Here is a 15,102-nt window from a genome sequence, read left to right on the forward strand (position 1 = left end):
GAGAGAGAGAGAGAGAGAGAGATCGAGAGAAGAGAGGGGAGCGAGAGATCGAGAGAGGGAGAGAGAGATCGAGAGAGATCGACAGAGAGGGGGGAGAGGGAGAAGGGGGAGGAGAAGGAACCAAAGGGGAAAAGGCAAGGGGGCAGGGGATCAGTGGGAAAGGGACGAAGGGGGACAGGGACAAGGGGGGTAGGGGAAAAGGGAGAAGGGGGGGGGAGAGGGAGAGGGAGAGGGAGAGTGGAACGATAGCACATTATAACGCGCAGCCGTCCCATTCCGACCAAAGATTATAGAGCAGAGCTCCACTAGTATCTTTGATTGCGGCCGCCGCCACCGAACCCCCCGACCCACCATTGCACGCAAAGATGATAGAGCAGAGTTATATAATATTTGATTGCACCCTTCTTCACGGCGGGCTTGTGATCTTTGCTTGTGATGTCTATGTATGTGAGTGTTGTTTGCTATGTCCCTATGTTCGAGGAATATAATGGATAACAGCCGCCCATTCTCGGACTCGAAAAATCTCCTGGTCACTGGACCTGATGTGTCCGCGGGCCATATTGTGCAGACTAATCCCTTACAAAACAAAACCAAAAACGTACAGAAGTGTTAAAATTGTCTTTATTATTGTGGTGAGTAAAGAACTATTAAAAATAAGTCTAAGAACTTTCTAATGTACCGACTAATGTTTCCCAATGGCCGTTGATGGGAGAACAGAAAATACCATTTTCACGACAGAATATCGACTGAAAATAATAAAAATATTTTCTCACCTTTCTTTTTTATTGGGGAACCTAAAGAATGACAGGTTGGGTCGTTTAGATTTACGATTAGAATACTTGATAGCGGAGCAGTGAGATGTAGATTTAGCTGAGGACGCCATTACAGCCCAATAAATGCTTAACAATATGGCGTCGACGGTCACACACGTCATACTACGCGTTTTTCGAGGAGTGGTCTATCTTGTCCCTCTACGATCTTTGGTTTTCACTGCTGCTCCTGCTCATCTTCCTCTCACGTCACTGTCCGTCCCCCGGCTGCTCCTTTCCGGTGGCTGCGGGCTGCGAGTGCGGCGCCAGTTCCGGGGTGGGCGGAGGGAGCGGGGAGGAGGAGGAGCAGCGCCGGGCGGGCGGGCGGGCGGGGGGGTGTGAGTGGGACGCGGCTGCCTGTGTCGGAGGCCGGTGGGTGGGGAGGGAGGGAGGGAGGAGCGGCACCGGCGCCGAGAGAAGCTGAGCTGAGCTGAGCGGAGCGGAGCGGCCCGGCCGCTTGATGTCGGGAATGATCTACCGCCAGAGTCACCATGAGAGCTGCCTGCGGGACCCCGCTGCCCACCGAGCGGCCCCGGCCCCGGCCCCCGCCCCCGCCCCCGCCCCGGCCCCGCCGCGCTTCACCGGCCGCTCCGAGCCCGAGCCCGAGCCCGCGCTGGGGGGCCTCGTCAACGGCTGCTGCTCCGCGGGCGAGGTGGCGGCGGGGTCGGGGACGGGGTCGGGGTCCAGGCCGCGGGCGGGCGGCTCCGCATCCTCCTCCTCCTTGTCCTCGTCGTCGCCGGCCTCGTCGCTCTCCTCCTCGCCGGGGGAAGCGAGCACCGGCCCGGGCTTGGAGCTGGAGTCGGTGCCCGGGGACTCTGCTCCTTGCCCGCGGCTCCGGGGCGATGGCAGCGGGGATGAGGACAGGTCCAGTCCCAGCCCCAGCCCGGGGCCGGGAGCAGCCTGACAGCCCCGGGCCCCACAACAACAACAACAAGGCGCCACACTACATGGACGGCAACCTCCACCCCGGCAACTCCTTGCAAGCGAGTCGGCGGCAGAGCGCAGCCGAGCAGCTGGAGGACGGGCTGGAGCTGGAGCTGGAGCTGCCGCCCACCACCACACTACCCAACGGCGAGGGGGCCAAGCCCAAGAAACTGGCCATCGCCGAGTACATCAGCAGGTAACCCGCTCACTCACCGTCACCACAACCCAGGGGACGCACCCACTGTAATTCACCTCCACAAATGATAGGTAGACACAAAAATGCTGGAGTATCTCAGCGGGTCCGGCAGCATCTCTGGAGAGCAGGAATGGGTGACGTTTCGGGTCCAGACCCTCCTTCAGAAATGATGTTGAGATCGCTGAGATTCAAGCATTTTGTAGCTGAAGGCACTTCGGCCAACAGCAGAAGGCTTAAATTCTGATCAGAAACAGAAACAAAAACACAGGCCTACGGTTAAAGTTTATAAATGGTAGGAGGAGAATTAGGCCATTCGGTCCAGCAGGTTTACTCATCCATTCAATCATGGTTGATCTACAGTGCCCTTCATAATGTTTGGGACAAAGGCCAATCATTTATTTATTTGCCTCTGTACTCCACAATTTGAAATTTGTAATAGAAAAAAATGTTTGGGACACAGCTATGTCATGTAAATTAAAGTGGTCATGTTTAGTAATTTGTTGCATATCCTTTGCCTGCAATGACTGCTTGAAGTCTGCGATTCATTGACATCACCAGTAGCTGGGTGTCTTCGCTGGTGATGCTCTGTCAGGCCTGTATTGTAGCCATCTTTAGTTTATGCTTGTTTTGGGGGCTAGTCCCGTTCAGTTTTCTCTTCAGCATATAAAAGGCATTCTCAATTGGGTTCGGATCGGGTGATTGACTAAGGGCACTCCAGAACTGACAATTTTTTAGCTTTGAAAAACTCCTTTGGTGCTCTCGAAGTGTGTTTGGGATTATTGTCTTGCTGTAGAATGAACCGCTGGCCAGTGAGTTTTGAGGCATTTGTTTGAACTTGAGCAGTACTGTGGTTCATCTTTTACGTATTCTTGGCAAACTGTAACCTGGCCATCCTATTTTTGCGGCTAACCAATGGTTTGCATCTTGCAGTGTAGCCTCTGTATTTTTGTTCATGAAGTCTTCTGTGATGAGTGGTCATTGATAAATCCACACCTGACTCCTGAGGAGTGTTCTGATCTGTCGTACAGGTGTTTGGGGATTTTTCTTTATTATAAAGAGAATTGCAGACATCAAGCAGTCATTGCATGCAAAGGATATGCAACAAAATACTAAACATGACTACTTTCATTTACATGACATTGCTATGTCCCAAACATTATGCTGCTCTGAAAAGGAGGGACTATGTATAGTCCCTCCATTTCTGCTCCTAAACATTGCTGTGATTTCTACATGGTGAATCCAAAATGTATAAAAATGGCCTTTAATTAAATCTGGGAATGTGCACTTTACCCACATGTGATTTTTTTTTCTATTACAAATCTCAAATTGTGGAGTACAGATGCAAATAAATAAATGACGGGTTTTTGTCCCAAACATTATAGAGGCCACTGTATCTCTCCCCCTCAACCCCATTCTCCTGCCTTCTCCCCATAACCCCTGTCACCTGTTACTGATCAGGAATCTATCTATCTCTGCCTTAAAAATATCAATTGACTCGGCCTCCACAGCCTTCTGTGACAATGAACTCCACAGATTCACCACAGAGAGTGGTGGGTCTGTGGAATTCTGTCTCAGAGGGTGGTGGAGGCAGGTTCTCTGAATGATTTCAAGAGAGAGCTAGATAGGGCTCTTAAAAATAGCGGAGTCAGGGGATATGGGAAGAAGGCAGGAACGGTGTACTGATAGGGGATAATCAGCCAAGATCACATTGAATGGCGATGCTGGCTCGAAGGGCCGAATGGCATACTCCTGCACCTATTGTCTATTGTCTCTGACTAAAGAAATTCCTCCTCATCACCTTCCTAAAGGAACGTCCTTTAATTCGGAGGAACCTTTTGGTCATGTACATGTTATTTCCTCAATCAGCTGCCCTGTTGGGTTAGAGAACAATGAGTTAAGAGTCGCTGGCAGCGTCGCTATTAGAAATTTACTGTGTTTTTGAAAAAAACTGAAAATGAGCAGTATTTATGAATAACAATGATGTGGTGAATATTTGGAATATGTGAACCTGGGTAGCTGTAAGAAATGGACATTTAGTGAAAATATCTTTTGTTTTAGATTATTTCATATATCAAGCTCCTACTTTGCTTTTATCAATGAAACCATTCCTTGCGGGTCAAGGCGTGGTAGTATAAACACTTTTGGACATCTGGAGTGAATGTTAGTTCCACCACAAGACCACTCATTTCAAGTTTGCGTATTCCGTTTTTTCGAATTGTGGTTCGACATTTGGAGTCGACATCCCAAATATAGTTTGACTTCGGATGCAGATTGTCTTTGTCCCAAGTTTTTTTAATGACTCCTTTTCCCGAAAACAAAACTTGTAGTTTAATACATATCTTCTAACAGCGCTTCCAAAAATCCTGATGTTTAAGCAAATTCATAGAACAATGAAATGTGCAGTACAGCTGTGCATAGTCTATTCAGTCAGTTTTGTAAAATATTAAAAATTTTTTATGACTTTTCATTTTAGAATAAAGTCTAGGAAGTAAGATGATGCACGACAATATATACTCAGTACATTTCCAAAGGGGCGCCAGAAACAAAGGCTTTTTGCTGGGGCTTTGGAACGGGGAGATTAATAATTGTCCATTGGATTTCTTTAAATTGAGAGATTTTGATAAAGAAGATGAGGCAAAATTGTTTGTCAATGCCACAGACAAATTAGTAGTAATTATGATCTGGAAACCAATGTCTGGATAGGCTCTGAAAGTAGATGCAGAAATAACTTTCAAAAGTAAATTTAAAGTGAAGAATTGCTTTTGAGCTAAATTATAGGTAAGGGAAAGAGAGGAGTAGGGCAATTTCATAGCTCTCAGATCCACCAAAGAACAAAACACAAAGTGCTGGAGTAACTCAGCATGTCATGTCTGAAATGTTACCTGTCCATGTTCTCCAGAGATGCTGCCTGACCCCCTGAGTTACTCCAGCACTTTGTCTTTTTTGCTTATCCACTCCTCTCTGAACGGTTGAGTTACTCGAGCATTTTGTGTTTTGCTCGATTCCAGCATCTACAGTTGCTGGATCTCCAGATGCATTACATTACCCGCTCTATCACATGATTCTGAAACATTTCCTTCATTGCAGTAAGCAGCTGATTGCATTTCTCTACAGACAATCTTTTGCAAAAAAAATCATGCCACCCATTTTACACAATCATATGGTGGCACAAATTCTGACATTTCTTGGATGGGCTGTTGGATGGAAACATTGTGAGACCATTTCATGGTAGGAAAACTGAGTCAACGGAATTTACCTAGTGTCGCATACTGTGTGAAAATGGGTGTTGCCACCCAATGTGGACCCATAGGGCATTTAAAGCTCACTGGCAGTTCTGCAGTTGGTTGAGTGTGCTTGCAGAAAAGTATGGATGGTCAAATGTATACAATGTTGAAATAGTGCACCTCAGCTTCATATCCGTAAAAACTGAGGGGTGTAGCACGACCTTGTTCATTGACAGGAGAAAATGTGATCTAGCCCATTGGACATTTATAATTATGCAGATATCTAAAGCCTAGTTTGCCCTACTTGGTGACATTGACTTCATCTAGGAAATCTAGCACAAGGACTACAGTGTGTATTGTTTCAAATTAGAGTATGAATTAATAATTGGATTTGATAAGTTCCCCAATAATTTGGCTATGCTTCTGAGGAGGTGCTGAACAAATGATATGGAGATGGAAAGAAATTGAAGCTTGTTGCTCGAGCAGGATCCTTTTAGGGTAATCTCATTTTAAAATGCTGGTGCCATTCAGCGATATTTAACAACTAGTACACAAGAAGCACGACATTTTAAAACAATAACTTTTAAGAATTTCAAACATTTATCACCAGCATACACTAATAGCTTTTCAGTTTAATGTTTTATAATTTATGTTTAAGATACAAAGCTTTTTGCCTCGCTATTTCTAACTCTGTAATCTCCATTCAATGAAACTAAAGTCTGGGTGCATGGAATATTGATAGATTCGGTATTTCAAATCAGTCAATAAATTGTAGGCTTCTGGATTCGATGGCAACAAGTCTGTATTTTAAAAGTTTGTTGACTGAAGCCAGGACTTTTATCAGAAGATAAATAACATAGAATGATATCTACAAGGGGTCTGTTAAGAGTGTCGACCCGAAACATCACCCATTCCTTCTATCCAGAGAAGCTACTCCAGTAATTTTGTATCTATCTACAAGTGAATTATTTTCAAATATAATTGAAGATGAACATTGAGTTAGAAGTGCTGTTTTACTCTAAATGCTAATGTTTTCATTTCCATTGGTTGTAGAGCTTGTCTGGGTGCCATTAGTGGATTAATCCAGTCTGCCATATCAGATAAGCAGAGCATGGAGACACAGAGCTACAGGGCAGTGAAACTGGCCATTCAGCCCGACTCATCCATGCCAATCGAGCTGCTCAACTGATTTGTTCAGTTAGGTTCTTCCATGTGTTCACCACATTCACATATATTTAAATGACTATTCCAACCAAAAAGCAGTGTATCTTCAGATTAAAAACTTATCCGATAACAATCTTTTCAATGCCAGTATCAGGCTTGAATTTGCCCATGAATGTGTTTGTGACATTTGTTAGATTAAAAGACTGCTTATTCTGTCCTCTGCTTGCCAAATATCATTAACATCAACTCTTGGAACGTTATACTCTAAAATTAGTAGTTTAACGTTTCAAATGTGTAATTTAATGTACTGCCCTTTACATTAAAATATGGCAAATTATGCTTTGAACATGTCATCACTTCAATTTGACCTTTGCATCAGCATCTTGACCAATTCTACTCTAATCTTTGAGTGGAGAGTGAATTAATTTTCCTCCTCATGAAACAATCTCATCCTGCAATCCAGACTAATAATTACACATTACCATCAGAGTGTGCTGTATGTAACTGATAAATCACAAAAATCATTCTGTTTGCCATCCTGTTGCCCAAGAACTTTCAGTTAGGAGTGTAGCTTCAGCAAGCAACACTGACAGTGAAAACATATATTGCCCTTTCTCAACAGGTATTGGGCATTCTCTCCCAAATGCTTCTTTGATGACTGGTGCTGTTGAAATTAGCTGGTTTCAAACATATTAGATTTCAGCAGGCTTCTTGCACTTTGGGATGTCAAACCAGGGCAGTTGAGGGTAGAGTCCTGGAGAGTGTTGCAGAACAGAGATATGGAAATACAGGTGTGTAATTCCTAAAACGTCGTGTCAGGCAGACCCGTGTAGCGAAGGTGGTTGGCACATTTGCGTAAGGGTTATTGAGTACAAAAGTTGGGACATAATGATTTAGCCATTCAGGTTGTTGGTGGGACCATACTTGCAGTACTGTGTACAGTTCTGGGGCCTGAGTTATAGGAAGTGGTTGGATATGCCAGAGCTTTTTTCTTTGGAGTGTGAGAGGCTGACTCGTGATCTTATTGGTATACACGATCATGAGGGGGTTGGATAAGGTGAATAGTCAGTCATTTTCCCAGTTAGAGGATTCAAAAGCTACTGGGTGAGGCTTCAGGTGTGAGGGGAGAGATTTAAAAGTGATTTTGAACAACCTTTTCACTGAGGGTGTAGGAAGGAACTGCAGACACTAGTTTAAACCTAAGATAGACACAACAAGCTGGAGTAACTCGGCTCTAGAGAAAAGGTCATGTTTCGGATCGAGACCCTTTTTTCCACATTACGGAGGCCTCAATGCGAAATGTCACCTATTCCTTTTCTCCAGATATGCTGTCTGACCCGCTGATGACTCCAGCTTTTTGTGTCTATTTTTTTTCACTGAGTCTAGTCCGTATCTGGAATGAGCTGCCAGAGGAAGCTATGGGAATGGATACAGTTACAAGTTTTTTAAATTTATTTGAACAGCAAGTGTTGAAACAGACATGGGCCAAATGCAGGCAAGGGGAAAGGTATCGCAGATTAGAAAAAATCCCAGTGAAAATGTGAGATGAAAATTGCCACTGTAACAATCATTTTAAAACTGGCTACTAGTACGGAAAAGGAAAAAATGAAACTGAAAGATACAGGAGAAGGGTAATGGATGGCTATTCAAAGTATAGTCATATAACATGAAAACAGGACATTTGGTTCAACTAGCCCATGAAAACCACTAAGCCCCATTTGCACAAGCCCCACCTGCCCCCATTTAGCTCTATTTAAACCTATTCTATATGTACCTGTTCAAATGTCTTTTAAATGCTATGATATTACCTGCCTCAACTACCTCCTCCGGCAGCTCGTTCCATATACCCACCATCCGTTGTGGGGAAAAGAGCTACCCCTTAAAGTTTCTGTTAAATCTTTCCCCCTCCACCTTAAACCAATGTTCCCTGATTCTTGATTCACTGAATCTGGATAATAGCCTCTGCATTTACCTGATCTATTCAGCTCATGAATTTGTACACCTCTATAAAATCATCTTCCCACACTCCAAGGAATAAAGTACTAACCTGCTCAACCTCTGCGTATAGCGCAGGCTCTCATGACCTGGCAAAATCCTCGTAATCTTCCCTGCACCCTTTCTAGCTTGACAACATATTTTCTATAACATGACACCCAAAACTGAACAAAATATTCTAAATGTGGCCTCACCAATGTCTTGTACAACTGTAACATGACCTCCCAACTCAGCATCACAATGTGCCGGTACCAGCCAATTTGCCTGTGATGCAACTTTCAAGGAGCTATGTATCTATATTCATAGATCCCTCTGCTCTACAACACTCCCCAGAGTGTTGGTCCTGCCCATGTTATTTATTTTATTTTTTTAATTATTTTTATTAGAAGCAATTGTACAAGAATAAAACATACGGCATGTAAAATTATACAATGATTGTACAGCTTCAATTTTAACCTTTTAACCTGAAAATTAGAGAAAAGAGAGAAAGAACAAGTGAGGGAAAAAGTGAAAAGATAAGACCCCTAGACTACCGAAGTAGTGTGGCCAAAGAGTGAATAAAGTTATAAGAGAGATGAAAAAAAGGAAAAAGAAAAAAGTGGAGATATACCTGCCCCTCGTTCCCCCCCCACCCAACCCAGAATCGGATTTAAATCCAAATTTGTGTCGCGCCATAATATCCATGTAAGAATTTGGTGAAGGGTGTCCATGTCTTGAAAAATTGATATGATTTTTCTGCCAAGACAAGACTAATATTTTCCAAATGTAGTGTCTCGGACATGTTTGTAATCCACATCTTCACAGTAGGGACTGATGTGTGTTTCCAAAATTTAAGTATTCGTTTTTTCGCCGTTATCAGGCGTTAAGGTAACGTCTTTGAAATAATGTTAGCTCATGTTAGACGTGCCGAAATGCAACCCATCACATTTGAGTATGAAATTGTAACAATCATTCCTCAGCCTACCTGATCAATCAAGATCCTGCTGCAATTTTTGACAAACCATCTCCATTACCTACTTTAGTGTCATCTGCAAACTTGCTGGATATGTATATTCTCATCCATATTATTTGTATAAATGACGAACAGCAATGGGCCCAGCAACAAACCCAGAGACACACCATTAGTCACAGGCCTCCAGACCAAAAAGCAACCTTCCACCATCACCTTCTGCTTCCTTCCATAAAGCCAATTTTCCATCCATTCAGCTATCTTTCCTTGGATCCCATGCAATCTAACCTTCCAGAGCAGCCTCCAATACGGAACTCTGTCAAATACATATATACGCCTGCAGGTCTGCTGTCATTAACCTTTTTGGTCACATTTGATTTGTAAGACACGTAAGTTTGTGAGAAATTTATCCAATTTACATTTTTTTCTTGACAAAATCACATTATGAGCACTGAATTCAATACACTAAAATTCGAGTGGATTTCTGCTTTATCTGGAGTCTTTGCATGATGTGATGAAGTAAAGAGATGGTTGCATGCGGGAAAATGTGATTGGTGGAGATGGAAGAGCATACAAGAGAGTTGCAGATGGTGCAAATAAATGTTTAAGAAAGAACTGCAGATGCCGAAAATCGAAGGTAGACATAAATGCTGGAGAAACTCAGTGGGCGAGGCAGCATCTATGGAGCGAAGGAAATAGGCAAGGTTTCGGGCCTCTGAAGAAGGGTTTCAGCCCAAAACGTTGCCTATTTCCTTCGGTGCAAATAAATGTTTTGGTTATAATCAAATGTCTTGAGATTATATTTTCTGTATTCGTTTTTGTTTGCAGTTCAATACTTAATTTATTTTCATTGATATTGGATCATATAAAGCAAGTGGTCCTTGTACAAGCCATTGTGTATTTTCTTTGGAATATTATTCATCTAAATCGGTCTTTTTTGGTTTAGTCCAGGGAAATTTCACATAGGCTTCATTGTTAATTCATTTCCAAAGTTATTCTCACTAAGGAGCTCACAAATCCGATCCTTTTTGCAGCAGGACACACTGGAGTTATTTTATTTTGGAGAACACTATTTCATCCTGTACAGAAGCATACTTGGGTAAAGTATGTGGCCATAAATAACCGCATTATAACAAGCGATGAACATCTTGCATGTGGCATAACAAAGTTCTAGTACAGGTGCACAACCTTTTATCCAAAAGCCTTGGGTCCAGACACTTTTCGTAATTCAGAATTTTTCGGCTTTCGGAATGGAAGATTTTTAGCGTAGATTTTAACGGCTGGCGCAGTGGTAGAGTGCTCGGCTCATATCCGCAAGGTCGCGAGTTTGCGCATCGATCCCGGCAGTTACTCGATCGCGAGTTTGAGTCTTCAATATAGTTGTTTCTTGCAGAATAGGAGAGAATAGGGAGGGTTAGGCTGGGATCTTTCTCTGCGAGATGATCTTAGTGCGGGAGACAAGTGTAGGAGAGGTGTACTGACTGTGTGGGCAGAACTTTGGAAGTGATTGCCCACCATTCTCAAAAGCCGCTGTGTCTCCCTGTCCCTCCAACTCCAGAGGAATCCGCTCCCCGATGGTCCGCTACGGCGACAAGTGGCAGTTCGCCCACAGCCCAAGCTGCGCCCCCTCATCCGCAACCCGGGTTCCTCTGGAGTTGGAGCGGGGCTGGGCTAGAGTTGTTGCTGGCTGTGAGTCTTTGGGATCTCCATGCTTGCAGTGGGCCTGGGGGTCGGTGTCCCGATGAGGGGGCACAGCTCGGGCTGTGGGCGAACTGCCACTTGTTGCTGTAGCAGCCCATCGGGGAGCGGCTTCTGGTGGTCCTGACGTCTCTCACCTCCTGTCCAGGGGGGTGGCCGGAGACGTCAGGACCAACAAGAACCCGCTCCCCAATTCGCCGCTACAGCGACAAGTGGCAGTTCGCCCACAGCCCGAGCTGCGCCCCCTCATCCGCAACCTGGGTTCCTCTGGAGTTGGAGCGGGGCTGGGCTAGAGTTGCTGCTGGCTGTGAGTCTCTGGGATCTCCGTGCTTGCAGTCGGTGTTCCTTTGGTCCTGACGTCTCCGGCGACCCCCCTGTACAGGAGCTGAGACTGGGAACTGTACTGCCCTTGCCCCCCTCTGCAACTGCAAACAACCCCACTCTCCTGCAAGGTCGGTACAGTTCCCAGTCTCAGCTCCTGTACAGGGGGGGTCGCCGGAGACGTCACAGCCCGAGCTGCGCCCCCTCATCCGCAACCCCAAGACCAAGACGTACCTTGCACACCATCAGCTTCGGTCCCTACGGGGAGCGTGTTCCTCTGGAGTTGGAACGGGGCTGGGCTGCTGCTGGCTGTGGGTCTCTGGGATCTCCGTGCTTGCAGTGGGCCTGGGGGCCGGTGTCCCGTTGGTCCTAACGTCTCCGGTGACTGGCACTGACCTGCTGGCAACTCCAATGTGAAGACAGTGCAAAGCCCCCGCGCTGGTGCAATGGGCGGGGAGCTGGTGAGGGGTGGGAAGGGGTCACATACATGGCCGGGAAGCAGAGGGGTGTAGGTGCGGTGAAACTGAAGGGAGCGACAATCTGCTGCTGCCTGCCCGTCGAGTTAAAAAGTTCCCACGCAAGACTCACGATACACTGTGTATCGCGAGTCTACCGTGGGAACTTTTTAACTCAGCGGGCAGGCAGCAGCAGATTGTCAATTATTAACCCTCCCGCGCAATATACCCTCACCTTCTCTTTTATGAATGGGGATTTAGTCCCCCTTTCTTTGAGGACCAACCGGAGGTTCCACTGTCACCTCTGCGGGCCGCCCTCGGTGAACGTCTTCAAGGACCTTTCTTCAAGGACCGAAAAAATGTCCGCTATTCGGAGCTTTTCGTTATTTGGAACTTCGGATAAAAGGTTGAGCACCTGTATTGTTGTTCGGTCTTTTTTGAAATGCTCCTGTGAATAGAAGGGAGCTCCTATTATCTCACAGTTCAATGGAGGGCAATATTAGCACTGGGTGCACAGTGGTGAGACAAGATGTACTGGCAACACATTTCTCATAGATGTGTGTTCTATTACCTCTATTGAATAACTGAGAAAATCATCAGCTGCTAGATATTGGTATTGGTTTAATTATCATTATATGTATCAGGATACAATGTAAGCTTTGTATGCTATCGAATTCATACTATACATAAGTACAGGCAACTTACACAATTACAACTGGTCGTGCAAAGCAGAAAATAGCAGAGTGAAAAATATAGTGAGAGCATTATGGTGTTGGTTACATAACAAAATTCTAAGATCTGCAGTAAGGTAGTTTGGAAGATTGGGATTACACCCTATTTTATGAGATGACCATTCAATAGTTTGATAACAACAGGGAAGAAGTTGTTTCTGCATTCTGCATGTGCTTTCAAGCTTTTGTCTCTTCCACCTGCCAGGAGAGGGGAGAAGAGGGAATGATCAGGTAAGAAAGGTCCTTGAATATATTGGCTGCTTTTCAAAGGAAGCATGATGTGTAGATTAGTGAGGAGGCTGGTCTGTATGATGGAATAGGCTACATCATAACTCTGCAATCTCTTGCAGTCTTGGGCAGAGCTGTTACTGCATCCTGCATCCCAAGCTGCGATGCATCCCAATAGAATGCTTTCTACAGTGCATCTGCAGCAGTTAGTACGAATTGTTGGAGCCATTCATAGTGTTTTCTGAGAGAACACATGATAGAAATTGATATATAACAATTGCAGCCTCCAACATGGAAAATATACCACTAATGCTGTCTCCACATAATCCTCCTAATTTACTGGAAGGATAAGTGAAGCAATGTCATATCCTTTCTGAAGATCGTAAGTTCATTTGATTAGCTATTGTTGATGCATCTATCCAATGCCAGCTGGAGCACAGAGCACATTTCTTGTCACCGTTCCATAGGATGGATATGATTATACAAGAGGATGTTTACCAAGATGTAGCCTGGAATGAAACATTATAGTCATGAAAAGAGACCAGAAAGGTTGGATTTGTTTTCTTTGCAGTGGAGGAGATTGAAGAGAGACCCCCTCAAATGAATACATAGTTATTATAGGAACAAATAGGGTAGAAAGTGGGAAAGGTTTCCCCAAAGCAGATGTATTTAATCTAGAGGACATAGCCTAAGTGTATACATGACCCATGTTGTTATTTCTATTCATATGCTTGCATACCAGCAGTTTATCACTGAAGCAGATTTAGCTTCTGCAGTGCCAAATTGCTCAGGCTGCTGTGATTATGCCTTAACAGGCAGTTAGGTAATTCAAGGAGAGTGTTAAGGCGATTTTTCTAGTATTCAAACAGAGAGGAGTAATATTGGTTTCTCCAAACTGTCTGTCTAATCACTATTACTAAAAGGAAAATAAATTAGGATAATTCCTGTCAAGTACGAAGAGGTGGAGTTGTAGGATTATGGAATATTTTTGGAGAATATTTCTTTGGATGTTGTTCCAGCTGCCATTAAGCATGTCGGAGAATAATTAATATCCTGACATATTGAACACGTCAGACTTCATGGAAGCCTGAATAGTAGCAAACAAAAAGCTAACTGGACTGTCCTTTTGAAGAAGCCATTCCTTCACTGAGGATTATAAGATGTAGCAGCTGTAAAGTTAAATCAATGGCAATATACATGGAAATAATATAGGAATTACTTAATTGAGCTTTTTGGCATCAGGCAGGTTGGCTCTTGAATAACTATAGGATGTAAAAAAGATTAAAGGATGTCAGAGTTGTATAGCATAGAAGCAAGCCCTCGGACCCTGAGTCCATGTTATCATCCATGAGCTTGTTCTTTTGTGTAATCCCTGCAGGAAGGCAGAGACAGGTGTTAAATTATGAAAATAACTGATCAGCCAAGTAAATGTGACAACGGATAACTTCTATAACAGATCCCATCATGACTTCAAGTGGATAGGTGATGCTTCAAGTCGAGACCCTTCTTCAGACTGATCCTTGGTAAACCCGCATCTAAAGTTCCTTGTTTCTACATCTTGAATAATTTTAGTTTCTGTTTATGAAAAGCAATGAATTATGGACTTTGGGCTTCATTTTATTGCAACAGTATTCTCTTTTGCAGTTTGTTTTTTAATTTTCAGCATGTCATTTTAATTGATTGTGAAGAGGCTTTAGCTTGAGTATTCATTTACTTGGTATGGCACATTTACTTGGTATGGCTTCAATAATTGATGTTGTTTATAGAACAGTAAGTGTGACGCCCATAATAATGATACAGAACTACTTTATTTTCCCGAATTACTCTCTTACCTTTGAATATTTATTTAATTTTTGCAAAAGAAAATTACAAAGGGTGTTTTGACGTCAGGCTCAGATGACATAAAACGTATTTTAAAATGTCTACTACGTGCTACTTTGTGACTGAACGAATGATCACTAATGCTTTTTCTCTTTAAAACTCACTCTTTTTCTGTAGAATCTCTGATGTGTTCCCCATTGATGACTGCATGCATTGATGTTATGCAGTCTCTAGGATTTTAATTTTTCATAATGTTTGGGTGTACAATAATTCTATTATTTTTGTACATATACGTTTCTGAATGCTGTTCATTTATTGTCTTGTATTTGCATGGGCATTAGTATAATTTATTAGCACCAGCTTTTCTGCTATGTTGATTCCCCCATACCCCTTTTATATATTTGAAATATAGGACATTACATTATTCTTTCTAAACTTCATTGTATGCCCATTGCTCACAATTCTATTCTTCTGTCTTTCTGCAGTTCTTGTATCTGTTCCAGCAACTAATATGATTTACGCTTGATGTCATTAGTGAGTATAATTATAAATACCTGGGTTAATACCTGGTGGCGCAACGGTAGAGT

The 15,102-nt window shown here is 43.6% G+C and overlaps 1 protein-coding gene across 2 annotated transcripts in view; it reads left to right on the forward strand.

Moving 5' to 3' along the window:
* The first annotated feature begins 1,242 nt into the window (after positions 1–1,242).
* The window catches only part of tbc1d12b (TBC1 domain family, member 12b), a 105,772-nt gene continuing 91,912 nt past the window's right edge, over positions 1,243–15,102 (forward strand). For both annotated transcript variants that reach the window (XM_055646590.1, XM_055646591.1), the window contains exon 1: positions 1,243–1,929. In XM_055646590.1, the coding sequence (XP_055502565.1) occupies positions 1,301–1,929 (629 nt within the window). In that variant the 5' untranslated portion in view covers positions 1,243–1,300. The remainder of the gene's footprint in view (positions 1,930–15,102) is intronic.

The sequence above is a fragment of the Leucoraja erinacea genome, chromosome 15 (genome assembly GCF_028641065.1).
Source record: "Leucoraja erinacea ecotype New England chromosome 15, Leri_hhj_1, whole genome shotgun sequence".
NCBI classification, from domain to species: Eukaryota; Metazoa; Chordata; class Chondrichthyes; order Rajiformes; family Rajidae; genus Leucoraja; species Leucoraja erinaceus.